Genomic DNA, 22487 nt, shown 5'->3' with positions numbered 1-22487 from the left:
GGCTTGTGCGCGGGTTCAACCAACTCGAGCACAGGCTCACCAACTTGAGCACGGGGTCACTGGCTTGAGTGCGGGATCATAGACATGAGCCCATGGTTGCTGGCTTGAGCCCAAAGGTCACTGTCTGGATCATAGACATGACCCCATGGTCGCTGGCTTGAGCCCAAAGGTCACTGTCTGGATCATAGACATCACCCCATGGTCGCTGGCTTGAGCTCAAAGGTTACTGGCTTGAAGCCCAAGGTCACTCACTGGCTTGAGCAAGAGGTCACTGGCTTGTCTGGAACCCCTGGTCAAGGCTTGTAACTGTTCAATCAATGAACAACTAAAGTGCTGCGACTACAAGTTGATGCGTCTCACCTCTCTCCCTTCCTGTTTCTCTGAGTTTCTTGCTTACTTAAAATAATGAGCAGTCTGGTAGTCCTGGGTCTGTGTGTCATAGTTGCAGCTCCTGTTCGCCGCAGTCCCCACTTCTCCTTATTGTTTTCCCCAGACAGAAGCTAGTGTCCGTTACCATTTTCCCCTGGGCTTGAACTTTTGATTTTTCTGTAGTTATAAGAGGAAAAGGAATATTTTTCCAAACTATGTATCTGGACTAAAGTAGGAAAACATAAAGCAGCCAAAGATGCTCTTGAGTTTTAAGAAAAATGTAGAAGAGGCCGTTGCTTTGTGGAAGCAAAGACTATTCTATTGAGTCCAGCCTACAAACACCGTGTGCCTGTGGGCACTGCCTTGCCCCACATGCGTCTCATCCTTGGGACTTGCTGGTCCCCTTTCAGCATTCAGGTTCAGACAGTCAGGTTAGAGGCCTGGGGGCAAAGCCAGGGAGCCGTCTGCCCTGTCTCACGCTGTAGTTCTGCGCGTTAGTTTGTTCCTCGGGTCTTTGTAGCAGAGCTGCTCTGTGCTGGGCACTGTGCTGCGTACAGAGGAGAGGCCACTGAGACAGGTGCCGGGCCTGCTCTGGGGCTGGTGTGGCGGTCGGTGAGTGGAGCAGACTATGATCAGAGTAACTAGATTGGGGCAGGGGGATCAAGGCCCTGAAGGAGGCAGCTGAGGGGCTGGGACAGAGACACGGGGAGGGTTGGGGGGAACTACTGGGTAACAGTCTGGACAGGTGAGGAGCTGCCTGAGCGGGTGGACCTCAGTGGTCAGGGGGTGGGGGAGGGCAGGCCACACCAGGGACTGGAGCCATGCAGGGGAGACTGGATCCAATTCTGGGGCCATAGATAGAGGCCCTGAGCAGGGGCCAGCAGGGTGTGTGCAAGGAAAGACGTGATCAAATTTAGGGACTTACAGCTACAGTCTGGATGTGCTGGGGGCGCCGAGCGGCAGCTGGAAGACCACTGATGCGCCTGTCAGGTGGACGTGGACCCTGTTGGCCACACCCTCTGAATCGGAACCTTCAGGAGTGTGAGGAGACAAGGCCAAGGTGGGTGCTTGGACAGGGGCAGCCTCGGTCCGTGGGAAGTTCCTGTCTTTCTCCCTGCTGTGGAAGGAGCCATCCCGGCCCTGAGCAGCCTCTCATAACAGGGTGGCCGTGTTGGGGGTGGAGGCGCCAGCCCAGAACCGTGGCCAAAGGTTCCCAGTCTGGCTGACCCTCAGCACCAACTGAGACTGGTTCCCAATAAGTGGAAATGACCCCAGGGCCCCTCGGCACGGGCTGGTCGTGTCTGCCCGGTGGCCGGCTGTCTGCAGCCTGCGTCCGCGCTGAATGAATTCTTCTCCGCCAACTGCACTGCACAGCATCGAGGGGGAAAGGCAAGATGCACGGAAATGTGCGTGGTGTGAGTAAAAACATCAAAAAGTGCAAATGTCTATTTCACACATCTACAAATAGGAGGTAGTTAAATCAGTCTCTAGGGGTGGGCATGGGTATAACCAAGGTCAAGAACACTGACCTACAGCATGGTTCCCAGAATGCCAATGTTGGAGTCATCGAAGGATCCTCAAAAAAATATACTGATGCCTGGCTCCCAGCCCTGGACACTCGGGTTTCACTGGTGTGGATGCCGCCTGGGTCCTGGGATTCCAGCCGCTCTCCAGCAGGGTTTCCAACCTGGAGAGACCTAGTCTGATTGGCCTGTTGGAAAATCATTGTGGCTGCTGGTGGAGAACTGAGAGGGAGGCCCAGAGCTGGGGATCTGTGCTGCAACCCCCCCTGATGATTCTGGCCTTTGTGGGGTCCCCCTGGCCTGGCCTGGCCTGCCCCAATTCTGTGAATGCCCCGATTCCAGTGGCTGCAGTTGGGGTCCTTTGGCTGGCACAGTGATTTGATTTTAAAAATACTAAGTACTTGAGAATTACTATAAAGTGGAAGTTTCACATAAAAATCCAAATGTCTGGCCTCTCCGAAAATATTGCAACAAAAGATACAGGACTTCAGTTCAGTGGCCCTGGCCCTGGTCCTGGCCTGGGCTGAATGGACCTCATACTTCCTAGGAGGATTCGTGTGTGTGTGTGTGTGTGTGTGTGTGTGTGTGTGTGTGTGTGTCTATGTGTCTGTGTGTCTGTGTGTGTGCGCGCGCATGCACGCCTGTGCGTGTGTGTTTACAGCATTACTATGATATTATTCATATACCATGCAATTCACCTGTTTGAAGTATACAGTTTAATGTGGAGTTTTTTTTATATTCACAGAGTCACACAACCATCAGTCACAATCAATTTTAGAACAATTTTATTATCCCCCAAAGAAACTCTCTTCCCCTTAGCTGTCACTCTCCCTAGGCTCCCACTAATTTACTTTCTGTCTCTATAAATTTGTTTTGTCCGGACATTTTATATATATTTGTGTGTTGTTTTTTTGTTGTTTTTTAATACAGGGACAGAGAGAGAGTCAGAGAGAGGGATAGATAGGGACAGACAGACAGGAACAGAGAGAGATGAGAAGCATCAATAATCAGTTTTTTGTTTTTGACACCTTAGTTGTTCATTGATTGCTTTCTCATATGTGCCTTGACCACAGGCCTTCAGCAGACCAAGTAACCCCTTGCTCGAGCCAGTGACCTTAGGTCCAAGCTGGTGAGCTTTTGCTCAAGCCAGATGAGCCCGCGCTCAAGCTGGTGACCTCAGGGTCTCGAACCTGGGTCCTTGGCATCCTAGTCCGACACTCTATTCACTGTGCCACCGCCTGGTCAGGCTATGTTTGTGTTTTAAAGGCATCAGTAAACCAGATGTTTGAAGGCCCCGTTTGGCTTGTAGATGGGTTTATTTGGCTGTCATAGTTTTTTTTTACATTTTTAGGTTTATTTTGACCATTGTTGAGTGGGGACAATTTTCATAAATATCTAGAGACCATTGTTTTTCTGGAATAAAACAGCTTGGCACAATTCCCACTTGGAACAATCTGCTAGAGCCAAGTAGCAGCCACCCTTGTTAGATGGAGCAATGGGTCTGTTTGCCACAGTCCCCACCCCTCCCTACTGTCTTCCTGTCCGGAGTGTCAGCTGCCATTTATTATCCTGCTGGAGCTGCTTGAGCTGCTGTGTTTCTCAGAAAAAAGTAAAAGGTCTTGGTCAAAAGTAGGGAACTGAAAACAGCAGTGTGCTGAAAATAACCCTTACACCTGGCCCCCCTACTCTGTGTTCATTTCCTGCTTGGTTTCTGAGTCCCTCGGAGTTTGGACATTCGAGTTGGGTACAGGTTACAATCATCTCTTTTATCAGTATAGCATCTTGCTGAGAGTAACCCATAGAAATTACTTAGTTGACCAGATTCCACCTCAAGACAGAGTCTGAGGATTATTTCCTTCCAGTTTCCAAATGGGGAAACCAAGGCACAGAGATGGTTAGAGATGTAGTGAAGAAGTGAGAAGTGGGGAGTCAGCAAGGCAGACTCCCCCATGCACCCTGACTGGGATCTACCCAGCAAGTCCCCTACTGGCGATGCTCTGCCCATCTGGGGCCGCTGCTCAGCAACTGAGCTATTTTAGCACCTGAGATGAGGCCATGGAGCCATCCTCAGCACTTAGGGCCAACTTGGACCAACTTGCTCCATGGCTGTGGGAGGGAGGGAGGGAGAGAGAGAGAGAGAGAGAGAGAGAGAGAAGGGAGAAGGGAGAGGGGGAGGGATGGAGAAGCTGATGTTCACTTATCCTGTGTGCTCTGACTAGGAATCGAACCCAGGACATCCACATGCCAGTCTGATGCTCTACCACTGAGCAAACCAGCCAGGGCCAGGAGACTGCATTTCTTCTTCCCCCTTTCCTTGCTCATTTTTCTTTCCTTTCTTCCTCCTTCCTTTCTTTCCTGCAATGAATATTTGTTGAGCCCTCTATCAGTAACCAACTGTCAGGAAGCAAACTACCCCAAACCTCGATGGCTGAAAGCAGCTGCCGTTTTATGGTGCATGACTTTGCAGGGTGGTGGGCTCATCCGAGCAGTTCCTCTGCTGCCCTGGCGTCAGCTGAGCCTCTTCACGGGGCTGCATTCGTGGAGGCTTGGCCACACTAGAAGGTCACTGAGATGGTGGGCAGATGGTGTTGTCAGCTGGGGCAGCTCAGCTCCCCTCCACATGGCCTCCGTAGCAGACTTGCCTGGCCTTTTTCACATGGCCATTGTCTTCCAAGAGGGTGACTCAGATGCTACAGTCTGTTGAGGCCTAGACCCAGAAGTCACCATATTCTGTTGGTCAAAGCAAGTCATGGGCCCAGCCAGATGCAGAGGTGGGGAGGAACGGAGCCCACCTCTTCTTGGCAAAGTCCTGTTGCACAAAGATATGCAAGACGGGGGAGTAGGAGGGCCAGCCTTAGAAACTCAAGCACCCACTATTTACCAGGCATTGTTCTAGGCCCTGGGTATACAAAGGGGAATGAAAGAGACTGAAACCCTTGCCCCCCAGAAGCTTTTATTCTGGTGGGGGGGAAATGATAGGAAACAAGTAAAATACATAGTACGATGGCCTCACCAAAGAGAGACATTTAAGCAAAGGAAGCGTGGGACAAGCTTTACCAGTAAGGGCACAGCAGATGCAAAGGCCCTGGGGTGAGGATATAGCTGTAGGGTTGGTGGGGAGTGAGCAGAAGGTGATGAGGATGGAGAGGAGGTGAAGGGTCCACATGGTATAGGGAAGGGGAGACTAGCATTTCCTGAGTGAGGTGGAGAACAGGAGAGGATTTTTTTTAAATTAAGATATAATTCATCTAACATAAAATTGACCATTTTCAAGTATATAATTTAGTGCTTTTTGGTGTATTCACTGTGTTGTGCAAACATCACCGTGACCCATTTCCAGAACATTTCCATCACCCGCAAAAGAAACCCCGTAGCCATTAGCAGTTGTTCTCTGTTGCCCCTTGCTCTCATTCCTCGAGGAGAGAGGACCGCTAATACACTCTCTGTCTCTGTGGGTTTGCCTGCTCTGGGCACTCACATCAAAAGAATCGTGTGATACGTGGCTTTTGTGTCTGGCTTCTTTCACTCAGTGTGTTTTTGAGGTTGATCTACGTTGTGGCGTGTATCAGGACCTCATTCCTCTTTACTGCTAAATAATATTCCACCGTGTGGATAGACCGCATTTTGTTTTTCCATCCATCAGTTGACGGACACGAGTTATTTCCGCTTTTTAACTATTATGCTGTACGAGTTTTTCTAACGACGTATGTTTCAGATATGTTTGGATACCCTTTTGGATCTAATGTTGGATCATAGGGTAACTCTATGTTTCACCTTTTGAAGAACTGCCAGACTGGTTTTCCAAAGCTGCTCTGCACAATGTCATATTCCTGCCAGCAGCGGGTGAGGGTTTCAGTTGCTCCACATCCTCACCAACATTTGTCGTTCTCCATTTTTGTGGTTGTGGCCATCCTGGTGGCTGCAGAGTGGGCTAGTGGAAGACCTGTAGCTGAGGAACGCGTGGTTTTAACAGGATCTTTCAGAGGAGTCGATTGAAAGGGAGCAAAAGCAGGGCACCAGTGAGCAGGCTACTGCACTAGTCCCAGCAAGAGAGGACAGTGCCTTGTGCCAGGGTGGAGGCGAGGGAGGTGAGGAGCAGTGGTGGGACTTGGGATATATTTTTAAGGCAGAACCGAGAAGATTGATATACAGATCGGATGGGACGAAGGGTGAGAAAGAACGCCTCAGGGATGCTCCCAGGTATCTGGCCCGAGCAGCTGGACAATAGCTAGCGTTTCTATTTGTTGAGTTGGAAAAGACCATGGCTGGAGGGTCTTTTTGTGTTTTCCCGTGCTAGTCACCCGGCGGGCAGGGACCCTTTCCTTTTGCCAGCCCAGCTGGGAAGTTTCGATTGGGACTTTGGGAGGGGGGTGTGTGTGGAAGAGGAGAGCAAATACCATGATTCACACATGTTTTAAAAAAAAAGTCCACTGGCCGTGCCCTGAACTTTACTTAAAGTGAGCCATTTGTGTCCTTCCCCTCGGAAGGGACAATTTGTGCCCGGGGAGTTACAAAGGATGGTGAAGGCATTCATTTTGATTAAAAGGGTGTGTGGGCTGCAGCCTGCAGGACTCTGGGTTCTGAGGCCACTTAGGGGATTATCTGGAGAGAAAATTGTCCCGTGAATGATTTGTGGGCCTGGCGGGTGGCTAATCTGAGCTCCTTGCTATTGGTTGGGAACGTCTTGGGGCCTGTTCCTCCTTTAGCTGACCAGTCAGCCAGCAAATCCTTGCTGGGCTCTCTCCTGCTTTGGGGCACTACCCTAGGTACCAGGAGGTGGGGCCGGGAGAGGCTATAGCTGACAGGTAGCAATAAAAGACACACATTTGCCTCCTCCCCCAAGAATATCTTGGTGGTTACAGACTTCCTGAGAAAGCTCAGGGTCAAATTTGGCTTCCGTATTAATGAGCTGTGTGACCTTGAGCAAGTGACTTAAACTTTCTGGTCTTTTGTTTCTCAGTCCATAAGAGGGGGAAATTCCAGCACCTTTTATATAGAGTTCTCCTGAGAGTCAAGGGAGATAATCCATATCTAGTGATTAGCCATTGTTTTTATGACCCAGTGAGAAAGATACCGCTTATGTACCTACCATGTGTCAGCATGCGATTAAATTATTTAGCCACATTTATTATGTCAGGCTAACCTCGGAACTGCCCTGCCCAGTGGTGCTTCCCATCACAGGTGAGCCAACCAAAATGCAGAAATTAAACCCCTGCGTTAAGGTCACATGGCTGGCAAAAGAAAAGACAAGATTTGAACCCAGGACTGACTAACTTTCTTTCTGCACATGCCAGCAAAGGTTGAGACGTGCTTCCTGTGAGCAGTGAACTTCAGGCACATTTTGGGAAGGAGGCAGCCCGTCCAGCTGGCGTGAGGGTCTTGGTTGTCTACACCTGTGCTCCGCAGGGGTTCTCTGGTACCCAGCTGTGCCCGTCTCCCATCTTGTATTCTCTGCATCAGGAGCAACCAACCCTCTCCCACCTTCCTTCTCCCTTAGTGCATTAAAGACTTTTTTTTTTTTTTTGTATTTTTTTGAAGTAAGAAGCAGGGAAGCAGAGAGACAGACTCCTGCATGCGTCCGACCGGGATCCAGCCGGCATGCCCACTAGGGGGCGATGCTCTGCCTATCTGGGTCGTTGCTCAGATGCAGCCAGAGCCATTCTAGCGCCTGAGGCAGAGGCCATGGAGCCATCCTCAGCGCCTGGGTCAACTTTGCTCCAATGGAGCCTCGGCTGCGGGAGGGGAAGAGAGAGACAGAGAGGAAGGAGAGGGGGAGAGGTGGAGAAGCAGATGGGTGTTTCTCCTGTGTGCCCTGCCCGGGAATCGAACCTGTGACTTCTACACGTGGGCCTGATGCTCTACCACTGAGCCAACCAGCCAGGGCCTCAAAGACATTTTTTTAACCATGATTTGACTTTGAGGGAGAACTTCCTGTGTGTCTCGCAGGCCTCCCTCCGCTTAGGTTGCCTTCCCGTCAAGCCTCCCCCGTTCAGGCACGGAAATAGTCCCAGCTGTGAGACGAAGGTTCCAGAGTTTAAAATTGCAACTGGGTACTATTTATACTCCAGCTGGAAAGATGATTTTTTTTTTTTTTGCACAGTCGTTTATTTTGTTGTGGTGGCGACAGCTCACGCTGCAAGCTGCCGGCTCTGGCACTGTGTAAACATTTCTTGGGGACAAGTGGGTGGTGAGGGAGCCTTCAGGTGTGGAGGGCGGTGCCAGGCCTGCCCGGAAATGTCTGGTGTCCTTTGGCCTGGTAAGCCAGAGAAAGAGGTTCATGGTCTGGGTGAAGTTTCTTCTTAGATGCCTGGTAATTAACAAACGAACAAACCAGGTATTTTATAAGCCATGAAAGTTGTACATACTTGGGGGAGAAGGTTCAATCTAATTTTTACACAAGTGAAGAAAGCAGGGATTGTAAACAACCCTTTCACATTCGTGTTTAGCTTAGCCAGCCCATGGAGTGTTAAAAAAAATTAATTCTTTTTAAAATTTGCGCCATTATTTAAAAATTTGGACATGTCCCGTGAAATGAGAAATTCTGGCCTTTCTTTAAAAAAATGGAAGGGCCTGGTCCCCCCAGGCCTATCCCCTGGCGGCTGGCGGGGGGGGGGGCGCTGGCTGCTTAGGCCCTTCTAGATCACCTCGAGACACAATGGCCTGCTTCACCACGCCACTGCCCGGCCCCCGTAGCTTGAGTTTTGGACCCTTCAACTAACCTAAAACCTTGAAGTCACCCTTGTCAGACTCCCTAGTCCCCACTTTCCAGGACTAAGTAAGCTCTAGGAATGGGGTTTCCAAAGAAACTACAGAACGCCCAGTTAAAGTTTGAATTTCAGATGGACAACGCATCATATTTTAGTGTAAGTATGTCCCCCAGTTCCCAGGTTGGTGGAGATCATGGCCAGCCTTTGTCTATTGACCACGCACACACCTTGGTGTTGTTACAAGGTCAGATTTATATTCTGAATCTTCTACTCCTCGAGTTTCCTCTCCGGGGTGTTTCTAAGGAGGTGTTTCTCAGGGTATATAAGAGCAGACTTTGAGGCTGTGGATTCAGATCTACTTGAGAGAATCCCAGCCCCACCCCAGGCTGGCTGTGTGACCTCGAGCAGGTTACCTCACCTCTCTGAGCCTCGGTTTCCTCATCTGAACAATGGGAGTGCTATGGGCATCTCTGTTATTTCCTGTTGATATTAATTTGCTCTCTTTCGAAAGCTGCATAGAGTGGACAGTCCAATATGGCTTGCACCAGTTAGTTAGTAGGCGGCAGGAGTGCCTCCGGCTTATTGCTGCTCTTTCGAATGAGACTATGAGAGGTTTTGAAAAGGGAATTGGGCAGATAATCCTAAAATTTAGGGGCTTTTTGTTATTATTATTTTTTTCTAATGAAGGGCATTTGTCTCCCTGGAAACCACTTGCTAATCTCCAGACTGTTGTCTCTCCCCAGGCAAAGGCGGTGTAGGAGACCAGGCAAGGGATGCTCCTGAGGCTGGGGGAGTTCTGCAGCCTGACTGACACGGTGAGTGTCTGCCTGGGGGGAGTGCTTTCAGACCCAGGCCTGGCGCCAGGCCCTTCCTGGAGCTTTCTGGGGAAGCCATGTGGGTGGGGATGGAGCCACCAGAGGCACTGGGGCAGCCGCCAGCCAGCGGGAGAGCAAAACCACAGGCACACGCTCGCCCTCGCTTCCTCACACTCTCAACACCAAGGCGTCCTGAGGCGGCCATTTTGACAACGTCCTTCCCCCATGAGATGACTTTTATTCCACCAAGGAGCCCGGAGTGGGCCACCAGGTGGCACTCTCGGGCACCGATGCGGGGAGCCGTTCAGCGGGGATGCTAGGACTATATTTAACTTCCCTGGGCTCTGCGCAGTTCGCCAGGCAAACATGGAGGCAGCCAGGAAATGGCTTCAGGCCTGCGAGGCCCTAGGAGGAGCCTCCTGCCCAGGCCGGGGCCGTGGCGGGGCTGGGCATCGGGGTCCTGCCTGGATCCTCTAGCTCCCTCCACTTTCACCTCCTACCCTGTATTTGTTTTTGATCAGATCCCTTTGGCTGGGTGGGGAAGAACATGGAAGATGGTGCCTCAAGCCCGGAAGACAAGATCTAAATTCTCTAGAAATCTCCTCTAGACCCTTGTGTCCCCAGGCCCGCTGCCAGCTAAGTGGGAGGCCCCAGGGCGCGGTGATAGAACTGTATGGACATTCCCAAGCTTGTTGAAGGGACATCAGTGACTAGAGGTAGAGGCTTGTGCCTGGAAGCCCGCAGGGTAGAGTTCCATGGGGTGACCAGGCCCTGCCACCACCACCCCCAGGTGGGGAAGCCCTGCTGGGCCCAGTGGCACAGTTGGTGCCCCTGAGAAGCCAGGTGAGAGCCCATGGGAGTCACACCAACCGCAGCCCCAGATGGTTCCAGAGTATCTGCTTTGCGCCGGGCACCCTATCGTGGGCGTTTCCCATGTCATCTCCTCTCTGCTAGAATCACCCCAATATGATGGGCACCGTGTCATCCCCGTTCGTTCGGCAGACCTACCTTGTGCCAGCCTTGAGCAGACAGAAACGTTCCCACAAGGACCTGTGGGCGTTTTTCTCGAGACCCAATTTTTTTAGTTCTGGTGACAGCTGGGTCATGAGGCAGAGTTTGAACCTGGGGCGTCCTTTCTTCATACCAAACACAGGGCACCTTCTCTGACTGGGTCCTGTGTGAGTCAGAGGGGCCAGAGCGTCGGACCGGGCTCTGTTCCCCGCAGCCCGCAGCTGGCGGTGCCCGATCTGTGTTCCAGGCGCTGTCGGTCAGTGTAGAAATGCTTCCATGATGGTGTACTCCGGGCAAAGGGAGGCGGCAAGATTTTGAAAAGGGAAAGAAGGTCTAGACTCTAGAAGGAACGAGGTGCATAATCCTAAGATTTAGTTTGCTTTAAAAAGAAAATAATAAAAGAGCGGAGGCATTAAATTCTGCCTGGGAAATAGGGAAGGCTTCATAGACAGATGGTGGTTAATTTGGGGGTTGAAGGAGCGACAGAAAGAATTCAGCCGCTGGGGAGGGCGAGCGCCCAGGCAGAGGCACTGGCCTGTGGGTGTGGCTTGTCGGACGCAGTGTGGACAGTGAGGGCTCACAGGTAGCAGGCGGATTTAGAAGATGGCATGGACTGGTGACCTGGGGACATCTTTGTTGACAAGTCCTAGCCCATCCTCCTCCCTGTGAAAGGAGACCCACTGTCCCTCCAGGTGGACAGCTCGGGGTGGAAGTCAGCTTGGACAGGTAGGGAGGGGCCCCGGCCACGCTCGCCTTGAAAACCGCCAAGGCTCCTTGTGTTGGGAAGTCAGTGTTTGTGTCGCCAGGAGGCCCCAAGGTCACAGGCTACATTGAGAATGTCGTGGCAGAACTCAGAACCTGGGGGTGCATTTATGTAAAGATTTTAATACCGAAGTCATGCCCAGGTGACCCACGGGCCCAATCCCATCTGCAGGTATGTTGGATGTTTCTGGGGGGAAATAAGGAATTTGCTGCTGACATTTATAAATGTTGTACAGACAGACTGGATTTCTGACTTCTTAGAAAAAGAAAGACCTGCCCCCCCCCCGCCCCGCCCCTGGGTGCTTGTTCCCACCTGGCCAGCATCAGCCAGAGTTGCATAGTGACAGTCCCCTGGGCAGCTCACCACCGTCCCCAGTGCCCCCGTGGGAGTCTCCCTGACTCCACGCCACCCGCTAGGTACACCCATCATCTGTTCATGTGTGTTAAGGTAAAGTGTGTTTCTCTGTACTTGGGCCCTACTGAATGTGAGCAAATAAAACCCAACCAAGAGGGCCTCATGTTTTCAGGAAATGGAAGAGAGCGCCCTTCCCGTGGACAGGAAAACGATTTCAGTGTGTTTATGTGCAGACGGGCCTGCCTACATGGATAGAAGGCGCCCGTTATGCATTTCGTGGCCCCTGGAGGTGTTTTGAGTTTGTAGCCCCTGCATCGGTGCTCTGTGCTGATGCTGTTTAGATTTGGGGTCCTCTGGGCCCCACCAACTGATGCTTAGCTTACCTGGTGTGTCTGCATCCAGGTGTTGTGAGCCCCATGGCACAGAGAGAAGTGTCCAGCTATCAGCCCTGGCTCAGACCTTCATTTCTCTCTTGATCTAAGCAAGGGATGAATGGGGACCTCTGGCAGGGGTTGGGGAGCTAGACATGTCATACCATGGGCCACACTGTCTGGGTCCCTGCCTTGACTTTTAGAAACACTGATGAAGTTAGAGGTTTGAGAGAGACCAGGCTCCCTGGAATATGGTCCAGAGAGAAGCCATTTCATTCCTGATAAAATCAGGCTGGTAGACATGAGAATCCAGCTTCCTGTCTGATGTATTGAATCTGCCCGCCTGTCCTCAAGCACTCTGTGACTGGAATTCACTACCCTGTGCCTGTGACCTGTTTTGACCTTGGATATAATGCCAGTTGCTGCCACTTCAAGCTGTAAGTCTTCCCACAACGGGGCCTTGGGCACAGCACATCACCTCTCTGTACCTTTATTTTCTCTGTATATGGAAATAATGGTTCTGACAATCTACTGCTACATTGAACTACCCCAGAACTTAGTGGTGGAAGACAACAACCCATTTATGCTGTGGGCCAGAGGCAGAGCACAGAGGGGACAGTTGTGAGCCCCATGGTACCTGCTAGGCTGGGGATGTCCAAGGTGGCTCACTTCTGTCCATTTTTATTTGCTTGTTTTGTTTTGTCAAAGCAGCCACATAGCTCACCCAGATCCAAGGGGAGAGGACAGAGACTCCACCTCTTCGTGGAAGGAGCGTAGAGAACTTGTGGGATTTTTAGCCCACTACCAGTGGTATCCATCTCCAGAGAGTTAGTGTGAGGAATAGACGGGGCAGGGATGTACGCTTTCCATCCACTTGAGTGGCCAGAATGGAAAGCACAGACAATAGCAAGTGTGGACGAGGATGCAGAGCATTCATATTTGCTGGGGAAATACAAAAAGGGACAGCCACTTTGGAAGATAGTTTGGTGGCTTCTTATGAAGTCAAATACAGTGTGTCTGTAAAGTCATGGTGCACTTTTGACCGATCATAGGAAATCAACAAAAGACGATAGAAATGTGAAATCTGCACCAAATAAAAGGAAAACTCTCCCAGTTTCTGTAGCATGATGTGGCAGCATGTGCGCATGCGCAGATGATGACGTAACGTCGTGTATACAGTGGAGCAGCCCACGGCCATGCCAGTCGAGATGTAGACGGTACAGAGGAAAGTTCAGTGTGTTCTGTGGCTCGCTAAATTCGAATCCGTGACCAAAGTGCAACGTGAATATTGGCGCGTTTATAATGAAGCACCACTACATAGGAATAACATTACTCGGTGGGATAAGCAGTTGAAGGAGAAACCGGCAGTTTGGTGGAGAAACCCCGTTCTGGTAGGCCACCAGTCAGTGATGAGTCTGTAGAGGCTATACGGGATAGCTACCTAAGGAGCCCTAAAAAATCTGTGCGTGAGCCCACATCGAACTGCACTGAATAGCTATGAAACTGGGAGAGTTTTCCTTTTATTTGGTGCAGATTTCACATTTCTATCGTCTTTTGTTGCTTTCCTGTGACCGGTCAAAAGTACACCATGACTTTACAGACACACTGTATATAGTTACCCTACATTCCAGCAATTCTGCCCTGGGTAATTACCGAAGAGAAATGAAAACAAGTGTCCACAAAGACTTGAACGCAAGTGTTCATAGCAGATTTTTTCACGATGCCCCATAACTAGAAACAACCCAAATGTCCATCGGCAGTGGAAGAATGGGAGAATAAACTGTTGTTTACTCACACGCAGCAACGGGAAAGTACGAACTACTGTGCACAACAGCATGATGACTCTCACAAACGCAGTGTTGAGGGTAAGAAGCCAGACACGAGAACACACTGTGTGCGATTCCCTTAGTAGGAAGTTCAGAAACAGGCAGCACTAATTTATGGTGATGGAAGTCAGAGCGTGGTCAGCTTTGGGAGGGGGTCATGCCTGGGAAGAGGCCAGATAGAGCCTCAGAGGGTGATGGGGTGTTCTGCACACTGGGCGGGTGGTGGTTACACGGATGTAAACACACACACATTGATCGACCTGTCCACTTAAGGCCTGGATACTTTGTGTTATTTGTGCTCGATTAAAAATAATTGCTTAGCATGGTGCCTGCTATATACCAAGTGACCCATACACAGTAGCTACCGGGGTTATCGTCATCAATATGAAAGCACCCATGGGTTGTGACACTGACAAGGTTATATACAGAAACGATTTGTAAAGCTTTCCAGCTCAGTGCCCTCTGGACTTTGAGTCCAGCCCTCTGAAACCCCAGTGGCCTCGGGCCCACCTTCTGGCATGGAGCAGACTCTTACTTCGCTCACATAAATGGAGAAAATTTCCTGTTGGCCTCAGCCCAGCAGTTGCATTTGGCACTGGTGTGTTTTCTTAGGTCAAGTGCATTTGGCCCTCCTACCAGGGGGCCCTGAATCATTCTGGACAGCCATCATTGCTCTGTGACAACCCCCACTTCCACTGCCCTGACTTCTGGGCTCCCGAGACCAGCTCTGGGGAGGTGGAGAGCAGGCTGGGGAAGGGAAGGTTCTACCAGGCCCCCAGCTCAATAAACCTGTTCAATATCCAAAGCATTCTTTAGAAAGAAGCACCGGTATGAACCCATTTTACAGGTAAGAAAACTGAGGCACAGGGAGGTCAAGGCAGAGACAAGGGCCAGGCAGCCTGAACCAATGCTGCCCTCTCAGTATAATCTTCAACCTCATGGAGTCAGGGCCAGGGGAGGGAGTATATGCCGGACTGTGGGCCTGGAGCTGGGCGCCCGGGGAGATGGCAGTGCTGTGTGTGACCAGAGGAGGGGAGCCCGGGAGAGGAGTGTGCTTTTAGACATGCAGAGCCACGGGGAAGCTTCCAAGAAACCCAGGGCACAGCGGGAGATGGCATCCCGAGAGTGGTGGGAACGGAATTTAAGGAGAACCACAGAAGTCTCGTGTACCTAGGCAGAAAGAGGAGGAAACAGAGGTACAGTTTTTAAAAACTTTTCAAATTAAAATTTTGTCCTGCGTTGTCACCTTGGGTTACTTATCTATTGCTGCATAACAGATCATCCCAAACTTAGTGACTTTAACAATTCTTTTTTATTTGATAGTGTCTGTGAGTCAGGGGTCTGGGTACAGCCTATGGGTCCTATTGTTCAGTCTCACAGCCTGTCGTCAAGGTATTGTCCGGGGCCATGGTCATCTTAGGGCTCAAGTGGGGCAGGACGACTTCCAGGCAAAGTCAGTAGTTCTGGACAGAAGCCAGTTCCTCGCTGGCGGTTGGCTTGAGGCCCTCTGTTCCTGGCCACGTGGGCCTCCGAAGCATGGCGACATACTTCTTCAAAGCTAGCAACCAAGAGAGCAAGTGAGAAGGAAGAGGGGAGAAAGATCGTGCATGAACAAGCCGGCAACAGAGAGAGGCCTCTAGCAAGGTGGACCGAGGGTCTTCTGTAAACTAGTCTCAGGAGGGGCACTGCTCATGGTGGCTGACCCCTCTTCACTGGACTTGAGTCTCTAGGTCCGGCCCATGGACAAGGGGCGGGGATTACGCGAGGGCATGAATACGGGGAGGCAGGCGGGGACCACTGAGGACCATGTCAGAGGCTGCTTGCACACACCGCACCAAACACTGCTAAACGTTCTGTCCTCAGCGTTCCAGGGGAGCGCGGGCCCTCATTGCTTCCCTGTTCAGGCAAGCAAAGGAGGGCTCAGAGAGGTGCAGCGACTTGCCGAGGGTCATACAGCTCCTAGTGGGCGGAGCTAAATTCAAAACTCTGGTCTGAGTCCTGAGTCCAGCTCCTAGCGTGGTATTTCTCTGGCTGTCCCCAGACCCCCACTCCCACATAGCCTTGGAGCCTGGCTGAAAACACAGATTGCCAGCCAACCCCAGGCGAAATAGGCCAGACTCTGAGGCACCTAGGAATCAGCATCTGACTGGCTTCCCGCAGGGGATTCAGATGCTCCCTAGAGTCTGAGAGCAGTGTGTGTGCACTGCCTCTTTGCACGGTAAGGACGTTATAACAGGAAAATGGAATTTCTCTCACACACTGAAGGGTTGGGCTTGGTTGGCTCTGAAGGAAAACAGGCTTAAGTATCCAATTTCAGTGACCAAGGGAAGGTGGTAGCTTCATGAAGTTCACAGTCACTTTTGGGGTCCTTCCAAGCAGGAGAAATGGAATATTAAATAAGATGCATGGTGCACGGGAAACGCTCGGCTCAGTGTGGGAAGTGCCCCGATAAGCTGTGTTTTTCATTAACATTGTTACCGTTAATGATGGTTATTAATTCATTAGTAGTATTAATTCCAGGACAGTGAAACCTCGACTCACCTCCCTGTAGTTTAGAGATTTGGATTCTTTTCCTTTGCTCCATTTAGTAGTTTAGAAAATGAAGATGTTTGGGACTGATGGTGGTGGTGGTGGTGGTGGATTGGGGACAAGGGGACAGTTCATTTGCAGTTCAGTAAATAATACCTGGGCAGGTGTGGGTCCCGGGAGGCGGTGGTGGTATAGTCCCCACCTGGGACTCTGGGTTGACCCTGGGCAGGACACCACTCTGTATGTCCCAATCGGCCATCAGCAAGGTCTCTGCTGGCAGGAGGACATGGCGACAGAGCAGAGGGCCTGACAAGCTGTTTTGTTCCTTACAGATCAGGAGCGACACTTCACGGATCTTGGAGGAAAACATCCCTCTCCTAAAATCCAAGGTGACAGAAATGCAGGGCATCTACAGCAAAGTGGACCAACTGGAGGTGAGAGAGGAAGACTCCTTCAGGTCTTCCGTCCTATCTTCTAAGACAGTGGTCCCCAACTTTTTTTGGGCCACGGATCGGTTTAATGTCAGAAAATATTTATATTTTCACGGACCGGCCTTTAGGGTGGGACGGATAAATGTATCACATGACCGAGACAAGCATCAAGAGTGAGTCTTAGACAGATGTAACAGAGAGAATCTGGTCATTTTTAAAAAATAAAACATCATTCAGACTTAAATATAAATAAAACGGAAATAATGTAAGTTATTTATTCTTTCTCTGCGGACCGGTACCAAATGGCCCACAGACTGGTACCGGTACCGGTCCGCGGCCCGGGGGTTGGGGACCACTGTTCTAAGATACTAATCTGGCCTTGAGAGTGTCAGGCATTTGACCTGGTGTGAGGCGGGGTGGGGGTTGGGGGTTGGGCCTACACTCACATGGTGTTTAAAAAGATATGACAAACATGAAATTCATTTAAAAATTTGGGCACTTTATATAAAAATCCAAATGTTAACCATCTTTGGAAATTCAGAAACTTTGCTAACCCTGGGCCCACATTTAAAAAAAATTGTTTTTATTAATTGATTTTAGAGAGAGAGAGAGGGAGAGAGAGAGAAACATCAATTTGTTGCTCAACTTATTTACACATTCATAGGTTGATTCCCGTAGGTGCCCTGACTGGGGATTGAACCTGCAACCTTGGCGTATTGGGATGATTCTCTACCCAACTGAGCTATCTAGCCAGGGCTGGGCCCACATTCCTTTAAATACTTTTATCTACTTCTTGCTCAAGGTATAAAAATATAAAGTGCACACATCTAAGTGTGCAGTTCAGTGAATTTTTTACACATTTAAACTCCCACATGACCCAAATTGAGAAATGGAGCATTTTCAGCCCCGGGGCTGCATTGTAGAGCTGAGGCAGCTGCCGGTTATATGGGGCATGTACTCTCTAGTTTGCCACAGTCCCCACCGTGCCCTGTAGCCTCACTGCTGCCTCCACGCCCCCATCTGCTGTTTGTGTGGGCTGAGCTGCTGGCATCTCACTCCCCTCCTTGCTGTCCTGTGGGTTGGTACCCTCCCTGCCTCACCTCCCAGAGGAGCAGAGCTCCGAGAGGTAAGCCATGTTTACCCAGAGTCACACAGCTCATTCCATGAAGTTGGGGCTCAACTTCCATCCACTTAGGGGCCTAAGCTCCTTTCCCCCCCTTTTTTATTGAATTTATTGGGGTGACACTGGTTAACAAAAGTGTACAGGTTTCAGGTGCACAATTCTACAACACGTCTTTTATACATTGCCTTGTGTGTTCACCATCCCAGTCAAGACTCCTTCCATCACCGTTTATCCCCCGTACCCTCCTCCACGTCCCCCCACTTCTGAGCCTAAGCTCTTAATTGAACTGCAGCTTGAGATCTTGGCTCCTTGCACAGAGAAGGGCCGGGAGGAGATTGCAATTTAATAGTGGTCACCTGGACAGAGGGGACGTGGGCCCTTCCGAGCTGCAGAGGAAGGCAGCATGGCAGTCAGTGCTGGAATGGGCTGAGAATTAACATTCTTGTCAGCAAAGAGGCAGGAATATAATTAAAACTTTGCCCTTGGAATAGCTGATTCATTTGAATTTTATTCCACATGTTGGAAGCGGGGGGGGGGGGGGGGGGAGCCCGTGAAGATTTGCAGCCCTGGTTCTTGCCTCGATGGGGTCAGCCCAGCTCTCAAGCCTGATCCTTTCCTTAGCATTCAGTTCACTGACACTTATTGTGGGCCTACTATGTGCCTCTCATAGTGAGGAAGACAAATCCAGTCCCCGGCCATAGTTTAGCAAGGCGAGTCGGGACGACAAAGCATCACCTTTGTGGCTTCCTATTGCCACTGTAACAAATTACCACAGGTTAGTGGCTTAAAACGTGAATATATTGTCTTGAAACAGCTCCTGAGGTCAGATGCCCAAAATGTGCCTTGCAGGTTAAAACTGAGGTGTCAGCAGGGTTCTTTCTGGAGGCCCTGGGGGGAGAATCTGGGTCTTTGCCTTTCCCAGAGTCTAGAAGCCACCTGTGGGTCTCAGCTCATGACCTGTCCCTCTGTCCCAGAGCCCACGGCCTAGTGTCTTCCAGTCCCTCTCTTACTCTGACCCCCTGCTTCCCTCTTCTAAGGAGCCTGTGGTTCCATCAGCCACCTGGATAAGCCCATCTCATGGCCCCCTTTCAAGATCCTTAGTCACATCTGCAAAGTCTCTTTTGCTGTGTAAGGCGACATTCACAGGTTCCGGGGATGAGGACACGGGCGTCTTTTGGGGCCCATTATTCTGCTGACCACCGTTGCCAAGGGTGATTTAGAGCGGTACAAGTGCTGTGGGGGAAGTAGTGACTGAGGAGGGGACCCCGCAGGCCCTGGAGGAGGCGTGGAAGGAGCAGTGGCGGGTGGGAGGTGCGGGCAGGGGCACAGCTCAGGTGGAGGCTCTGAAGCGGGAGGGAGAGGGCGACACCAGAAGGACCCTGGGATGTCCAGAGCGCAGGGACAGGACCAAAGCAGGGCTGAAGAGATTGGGCAGCAGAACCCCTGTTGTCTAGGCTTTTCAGTCAAAAGTCAGGATTTGGGCCTTTATCCCGAGGAATAGGTGGCCACTGAAAAGACAGGATTGCCTAGTGGTTAGGAGTGCAAGCTCTAGCCAGCCCAGCTTCAGTGCTATTAGTACTTTGGGCCTGAAATTCTCTGTAGGGGGCTGTCCTGAGCATCACCCACAGCCTCCCATGAGAAGCTTGTAGCATCTCCCCCGCCCCCTGCCCCCTGCCTCCCACCCCCATTGTGACTATCAAAATGTCTCTCGATGGTACCAAATGGCTCTTGGCTGGGAACCTCTGCCCGAGACTCCCACCCCCAAGTCAGAGCCTGAGCCTGTCTCCCTTTGGTGTGGACCCCAGCGAACTCTGAGCCTCCGTTTCCCTATGACGTGGGTAACAGCAGTAAGGTTCTTGAACCCAAACTGTATCAATATTTATTCAACAAACATTTGTTGAACGCTCACCACCCCAGGCTACCCTGAGGTGGGTGCAGGGAACGAGGCTCCCAGTCCCCTGCTAGTGGCCTGTGGGGGGCGCTGGCTGCGACAGGCCGCCGGTGCGAGCGCTTGCAGAAGGGTGCCTGCCCGAGAGACAGCTCCCCAGGGTGTGTGACCTTCCTGCCGAGGCCTGAAAGATGGAGGAGTGGACCTGGTGAGGGAGCAGCTTAGGCAAATGCCCGGGGCCTAGAGGGAGAAAAGCCTCTCAGGCCATTGAGGGTAGGTATAGAGCTCAAGGTCAAGGGTGAGGCTGGGGTGGTGGGCACGAGCTGACCGTGGAGGGCCCAGTCTTGGAGTTTGGACCCTGTTTTGAGAATGATAGGACTTATCAGAGAGATTATACTTGCTACACTTTTTTCTCTCTCTCTGAGAAAGCCCAAAATAGTTATTTTTAAAGTATTCCATTCAGAGGTTCTTGGTATATTTACAGGGCTGTACAGTCATCACCATTATCTAATTCTAGAACGTTTTCATCACCCCTAAAGGAAGCTCTGTACCCACTAGTGATTGTTCCCCACCCCAGCCCCGGCAACCGCTCATCTGCTCTCTGTATCTCTGGATCGGCCCGTTCCAGACAGCTGGAATAATGGAATCACACAGTCGGTGGGCTGCCATGTCCGGCTTCTTTCACACAGCACGATGTTTTCAAGGTTCATCCATGTTGTAGCGTGCGTCAGAACTTCACCCCTTTTTACGGAGGAATAATATTTCCTTGTATGGATGGGCCGCGGTCTGGCCTTCATCAGTTGATGAACACTTGGACTGTTTCCACCTTTGGGCAATTATGAATAGTGCTGCTTAAATTTTTAAGTGGGTATGTTTTTATTTCTCCTGGGTAAAGACCCAGGGGTGGAATTGATGGGTCCCACAGTAACTCATGTTAGGAACCGCCTAACTGTTCTCCAAGGCCACCACGCCGTGTTGCACTCCCCCGCCCTTACTGTAAGTGTTAGATGGAGATTGCAAACCCAGATGTCAGTAGGGTCCAGGACTGTGCCTGGCAGATCAACTCCAAAGCCCCCTCCTTCATTAACTTTCCAACAGCTGCTCTGAGAAGCAACTGTCCCCTTCTGTGGGGTAGGATTCTCTAGGCTGCCACAGTCCCCGCTCTGCCCTAGAGTGTCTCCATCGTTTCAGCTGAGTGGTATTTGCCTTGTATCACCCCCTCACCTTTGGGCTGTTGCTTTCCTTAGAGTAGAGAGATTATTTCTCTGAACCTGCATCTCTGTTAAAAGGAGGAAGAACTCTGCTAGTCCAAGAGGGTCATGGATTTTGAGGCCAATGGGAGAGTAGGTATTTCCCACGATGTGGTGTGTGACGTCCAAACAGTAAAACTTAGGACCCTGTGGGAACCTGACGTTGTACCGGGGCCAATGGGTTTTCCCCTTGGCTAACTCTCTCCTCCTCTTAGAGTCAGCTTCCTTCTCTGCAAATTGGGGACAAGCTGTTTGTCCCTCACCAGTTGTCATTAAGTCAGCACCTGGCACATGTAGGTACTCGGTGAGGTCATGGTGGTTGCGGCCCCCAGGCTGAGAGGCTGAATCTGTGTGGGATGGTACTTGCCACTCTGCCTAGCCGGCCCTGGGAGCCCAAGACCACCCTGCTCTCAGATCAGTGCACCCCACTGGGGGAGGGGGGAGCTCAGGAACTATGAGCTGACCTCTCAGGCCAGAACTTGGCCCTTTATCAGTTTTAATGATAAAAATCAACATTTATTGAGCACCTGCTATGAGTCAGGGACTCTTACTTAGTGCTTTACTCATGAGAATTCACTTTACTCTTGCAGCAGCCCCAGGAAGAAGGTCTGGCTCTTAGTCCCATTTTATAGAGAAAGCTGTTGAGGCACAGAGAAGTGAAGTGATTTGCCCAAGGTCACATAGCTAGGAAGTAGTGGAGCTGGCATTGCAGAAGTCTCTGCTTCTGCCTCCTCAGTGCTGAATGTTGGCACTTTCTGGGCAGGGACCTGCTCTGAAGCTGGGGCCTTTGCCAGAAGTGTTTTAAATCATTAGAACTTACAAATATTTTTTAAAATAATGGTCCTTCCTTCCTTCCTTCCTTCCCTCCTTCCCTCTCCCCTTCTCTCCCTTCTGATAATAAAAATAATAAATTTTCATTGTACAGAAAAATATGTAGAAGTCACCAATACTCCATAACCCAGGAGTATAACCAGGGTGGTCCGCTGTCACCCTCTTTCTGTCACCCAACCCCTGTCTGTGTGGATGCATGCGTGTCTCCCCCAGTTGGCTGCAGGCGGGTGGCCCAGGTTTGGCCTCTCTAGGCCCCGCTGGGCTGGGCTGCCCTCACTGGCAGGCATTTTGGAGGCGGGTCAGACCTCATGAGTGTGCATTCCTGAGCGTGGCCTCACTCCCCATGGACTGGTATTAGCCCAGGGAGCGTAAAATTGGAATCGGCTGGAGGAAGGGACTGCAGGACTTTCTTCTGTTTCACAACCAGATGTGCTGGCCGAGCGAGGCCTCCAAGCTCGAGGGCTGAAGCCCCGGTCAGGGGAAGCTTCTGGCCTGTGGCCCCTTGTCCCCGCAACTGTGTGCGTGCATGTGCACGCACGCACACACACACACATATCTGCTGTGGCTTATTCAGCCTTTCAACTCTGTCCCTGTTGGAACCCCAGGGTGGAAGCAGCACCATCTTGGGCTCATCCCTGTCTTCTTGCTAAGGATGTGTTGATTCGCTCATTCACACGTGCATGCGTGCATTCATTC

The 22487-nt window shown here is 51.0% G+C and overlaps 1 protein-coding gene across 1 annotated transcript in view; it reads left to right on the top strand.

Moving 5' to 3' along the window:
• The window catches only part of BCAS4 (breast carcinoma amplified sequence 4), a 50698-nt gene that overhangs the window by 3714 nt on the left and 24497 nt on the right, over positions 1 to 22487 (top strand). The window contains 2 exon segments of the mRNA XM_066236938.1: positions 9343 to 9414; positions 16601 to 16703. Coding sequence (XP_066093035.1) covers positions 9343 to 9414; positions 16601 to 16703 — 175 coding nt within the window.

Source organism: Saccopteryx bilineata, chromosome 6 (genome assembly GCF_036850765.1).
Source record: "Saccopteryx bilineata isolate mSacBil1 chromosome 6, mSacBil1_pri_phased_curated, whole genome shotgun sequence".
Lineage (NCBI taxonomy): Eukaryota > Metazoa > Chordata > Mammalia > Chiroptera > Emballonuridae > Saccopteryx > Saccopteryx bilineata.
The sequence above is the reverse complement of the archived record's forward strand: the minus strand, read 5'-3'. Positions and strand labels throughout refer to the sequence as shown.